Source organism: Bison bison, unplaced genomic scaffold (assembly GCF_000754665.1).
Source record: "Bison bison bison isolate TAMUID 2011002044 unplaced genomic scaffold, Bison_UMD1.0 scf7180017864259, whole genome shotgun sequence".
NCBI lineage: Eukaryota > Metazoa > Chordata > Mammalia > Artiodactyla > Bovidae > Bison > Bison bison.
The window spans coordinates 4,148,991-4,153,622 of record NW_011494831.1 but is presented as its reverse complement, the minus strand read 5'-3'; the positions used below and the strand labels follow the sequence as shown (position 1 = coordinate 4,153,622).

At 50.3% G+C, this 4,632-nt stretch overlaps 1 protein-coding gene across 1 annotated transcript in view; it reads left to right on the top strand.

The window, feature by feature from the left end:
• PLA2G4E (phospholipase A2, group IVE) overlaps positions 1 to 3,723 on the top strand; it is a 79,332-nt gene extending 75,609 nt beyond the window's left edge. Inside the window, exons 17-20 of the mRNA XM_010848059.1 lie at positions 3 to 203; positions 1,542 to 1,708; positions 2,891 to 3,074; positions 3,506 to 3,723. Coding sequence (XP_010846361.1) covers positions 3 to 203; positions 1,542 to 1,708; positions 2,891 to 3,074; positions 3,506 to 3,723 — 770 coding nt within the window. The remainder of the gene's footprint in view (positions 1 to 2; positions 204 to 1,541; positions 1,709 to 2,890; positions 3,075 to 3,505) is intronic.
• The last annotated feature ends 909 nt before the right edge of the window (positions 3,724 to 4,632 follow it).

Sequence of the window (4,632 nt, the reverse complement as noted above, 5' to 3'; positions counted from 1 at the left end):
AGACGAGCCACTCCTGCCTGAAATCCCCAAATGTGACGCCAATGTCCTGGACACCACGGTGGTGACGCCAGCATCCTGGCTGTCCAACACTTTCCGTGACATCCTCACCCACAGGGCCTTTGTCTCCAAGTTCCACAATTTCCTGCTGGGGCTGCAGCTGCACACCGACTACCTCCAGAACAGCCAGTTCTCCATGTGGAAAGGTATCCCTACCTGCTGCCTCTGTTTGGAGGAAGGAGAAGTGGGTGTAGAGGCTGCCAGGGAGAAAGGATGAGAAAACGTCTGCCCACGTTCATCCGGCCAAGTGGCAGGCTCTCCCCATGGTGTATTCTGAATTTGGTGAAGCTTTGACCAGTGAGTGGAGTAGTGGCCTATTTAATTAATTGAATCTATGCTATATCTCTAGATAGCATCTGTATAAGAACCCCAGCAGGTAGAAATTGGCCCCGTTTTACAGGTGGGGAGTGTGTGGGTTCTGACTTTCTACAGCTGTGTTCTGGGGGCCCCTTTTGTGGGTGTGGCCCCCAGAGTTGGGCGGGGATGGCCCAGTGCAAGATCCTCCTAATGGTGAGTGCAGAGCTAGCTGGATCTTAAACTGTGGTCTGGCAGCTTCCACTCCAGGCCCCATCCCACCCTGCCAAGGCTTTAAGGTTGATATTCCACCATCTTTGGTATTTTACTTGGCCATGGTCTGCATATGGCTGCTTGAGCCTGCCCTAATAATCTTTGTCCTATCTGGGGCAAGAAGGGCAGCTGGCTCCTGGTCCACAGTCTGTACTCATTTATAGGCTCCTCTTAAGCCCCTGCTCCCCACAAGCTCTGTGGCTGAGGCTTTGTGGGCTTTCTGTGCATATTCCGTAAAAGACTTGCTAAACCGTTTCAGTTCAGTTCAGTTCAGTCACTCAGTTGTGTCCAACTCTTTGCAATCCCATGGATTGCAGCACGCCAGGCTTCCCTGTCTGTCACCAACTCCCAGAGCCTGCTCAAACTCATGTCCATTGAGTTGTTGATGCCATCTAACCATCTCATCCTCTGTCATCTCCTTCTTCTCCTGCCTTCAATCTTTCCCAGCATCAGGGTCTTTTCCAGTGAGTCAGTTCTTTGCATTAGGTGGCCAAAGTATTGGAGCTTCAGCTTCAGCATCAGTCCTTCTGAGGAATATTCAGGGTTGATTTTCTTTAGGATTGACTGGTTTGATATCTTTGCAGTCCAAGGGCCTCTCAAGAGTTTTCTCCATCACCACAGTTCAAAAGCATCAATTCTTCGGCACTCAGCTTTCTTTATGGTCCAACTCTCACATCCATACATGACTACTGGAAAAACCATAGCTTTTTTTTTTTTTTTGCTAAAACTCCATAGATAAGGCTGTTCTTCCTCAGGCCACCCAGCAGGAGCACTGGGACTCACCGGGCACCCTGGTGGAGGGGAGGGTGGGAGGCCAGGCTGAAGTAGAGGAGCTCCAGGCAGGGCACCAGGTGCCTTTGACCACCGGCTGAGATCAGGAGGTGAGGAGTGAGGATAACTGGAAGCCTGACTTTCAGACACGGTGCTGGACGGCTTCCCAAACCAGCTGACAGGATCTGTGAAACACCTGTGCCTGCTGGACACCGCATTCTTTGTCAACTCCAGCTACGCGCCCCTCCTCAGGCCCGAGAGAAAAGTTGACCTCATTATCCACCTTAATTACTGTGCTGGGTCCCAGACAAAGGTGAGTGCAGCAGAGAAAGGCTCCCACCCCACTCCCCACAGGCTCCTACACTTAGCATCAGAGTCACTCAAGCCCCTATGCGGGGGGTTAGGTGGAGGTTATGATGCAGGCTAGACAACCAAACCTCAGGGGGCAGCCCACGGGCCCTCATGTGATGGGACCCAGGTTTACTAGATTCCTCGAGCTAATTCCAATTTTATTCTTACATTAAAGCATTTCCCATATTTGGAAATTCTTCCAGCTGCAAAGAGAAAAAAGAGTTTTAAAAAATAACCTTAATAGAGCCCAGTCAATTCTAAAGTATTGTACCATCCTAGGAGTTTGTAATGTCCTAGTTTCAAAAGGATCACACAATTCCTCCAACTCCAGAGTATGAGCCTCCATGTAATTACACCAAAGGGTTAGGACCAGAGACTTTTTTTTAATTTATTTTCTTTTGAAAATGTCTGGATTTTCAAGGGAAAGACACTGGGTTTTGGTCTGTCGTAATACAGTCCTATCCTGAGGCCAGGGAAAGGGGCATGAAGACAGACGACAAGGATGACAGCAGTGATAATAACTGAAGTTTGTAAACAAAGCTTACTTGATCCTTGTGCCAGCTCTCGGAGGTAGATAGTAACTGCTGTTCTTCCCATGTTATAGGAGACGGAGGTGACACAGAGAGGGTCAGTGGCTTGCTTAAGATCGTGCAGCTGGTGAACACAGAACAGGGAGTAGAATGAAAGGGATACTGCTCTGAGTTAAAGTCTGCCGTTCTTGTTACATCATGTTTACAAAGATGCCCTTTAAGAGTTCTCTCTGGCCCTGTGGCACTTCGTCAGTTTCAGATCCCATGCATGTCCCACAGGAGCCTGGCCAGCCATGGCTGTCACCCTCTCTGGGGGCACCCACAGTTCCAGGTCTGTGTTTGGGTGAAGCATCATCAAAAGGCTTCTGTCCATTTTACTTGGGGCAGGAGCTTATGGCTGGACACACACCAACCTACTGCCTCAGGCTCTTCATCCTGCCTCAGGCTCTTCATCCTGACCCAGCTTTGTCCTAAAAATAGCACAGATAGGCAAAGCAGTGGGAGACCTGAGTTGTTAGCTGGGGAAATCAGGAAGCTGGAGCTAAGAACTCTGTGTTTCTGGTCCACCCTCACCCCTCCTGAAACTCACACAATGTCCTCCTGTGATGTTCTAGCCCATGAAGCAAACCTGTGAGTACTGTGCCGTGCAGAACATCCCCTTCCTCAAATACGAGCTGCAGAAGGAGGAGGATAGCCTCAAGGAGTGCTACCTGCTGGAGAAATCCCAGGAGCCCGACACCCCCATCGTGACTTTTTTCCCACTCATCTGCGACACCTTCCAAAATTACAAGGCCCCAGGTAAGCTGCGGTGAGCTCAGGTCCCACCCGCCCCCGACCTTGGACAGCGAGCTCTTAGATGTGTGTGGTCTTCCAAGAGCACTAACAGGGGGAGCCTGGCTTAGCTCCAGTCTGAACCAACCTTGGCTTTGGTGAGAAACAACAAGCCCCCAGGCCCCAGGCCCCAGGCCCCAGGCCCCAGCGATGTCCAATTCCACTCTTTCAGTCATTCACAGCCTGGATCTGTGCTAGTACCATGGCGATCCTGAGATAGCCAAGCTGTGTCCCTGCCCCGGGGGACTGGGAGATGCGTGTGCGCATGTGCGTGTGAGTGTGCAACATGTGCCTGTTTTCCTGTGAATGTGCTGGGGTGGGCCTCACAGAGAGAGCCAGAAACAAGCCATTACAAGTTCACACATAAAGGGCTACAGTGAGTCCTTCTGCTCCTCCAGGTGTGGAACGAAGCCCCGAGGAGCTGGAGCAGGGCCAGGTTGACATCTACGGTCCCAAAACTCCCTACGCCACCAAGGAGCTGACATACACTGAGGCTGCCTTCGACAAGCTGGTGAAGCTTTCTGAGTATAACATCCTGAATAACAAGGACAAGCTCCTTCAGGCCTTGCGACTGGCAGTAGAGAGGAAACGCCAGAAGAGCCAGTGTCCTCCCTAAGGTCCCAGGGCACCTCACTCATCCTGTGTCTGCTTCTAGCATCAGAGGTATAGAACCCACCAGGGCTGACCAGCCGCACAGCCAGCTCTGCTCTCTAGCATGGCTGGCCTGGGCTTTCTATCAAAAAAAATTAACATTAAAAAGGAGAATTGAGAGAGACAGAGATAAAGGAACATAATAAAGGGATGTATGGGGACCTTATATCCACTGGAATTTTTTAAAACCTTCCTTGCAGGGAAGGGGTTCCAAAAGCCACAGGCGCCCACATATGCCTAAAGAATGGATAATAACAGCATGACCTGACTTTATATAAGAGGCTGGTTCCCCAGTAATCTCGAACTCACAGGAGGAACTCAAAACCCTCCCCTCACTACTCCACTCTGCTTGGGGAATGCACCAGAGGACTTGAGAAGCATTCTGGGTTCTCTGGAAAAATGTTTTTTTTTAAGTTAAGGCAATTGTATTCTTGTGATTTTCATAGACAATTGTATTTTGTGACTTATTTTTATGAAGCCTCATATTAATAGGAAGTGTAATGCTTGAAGATCTAGGTGGTGCACTAGAGGCATTCTGGTCTGTTCAGCAACAAACACGAAAAACTGATGGGGTTTCAACAGCCCCTCTGCAGCTACTCAGAGCCCCAGGACTGATGATTCACCCTGTGATCTGGCCTGGGCAGCCTTGCTGAGCAACCAGCTCCAGTGTTATGCCAGGCAAAGTCCACGTCTGTAGCTCAGGTCCACTGAACAAGGATCTGGGATACAGCTCAGCGAGGTCTGGGCAGGTACATCAGGCATCAGGTGAGTGCAGCGGCCACTCGCTGACCAGCCTGCTCCCTGAGCATATCCCTATCCTCTTACCACCTCCTGTCTGGTTCCCAGATGGGATTATTTATTTCTGAGTTGCATG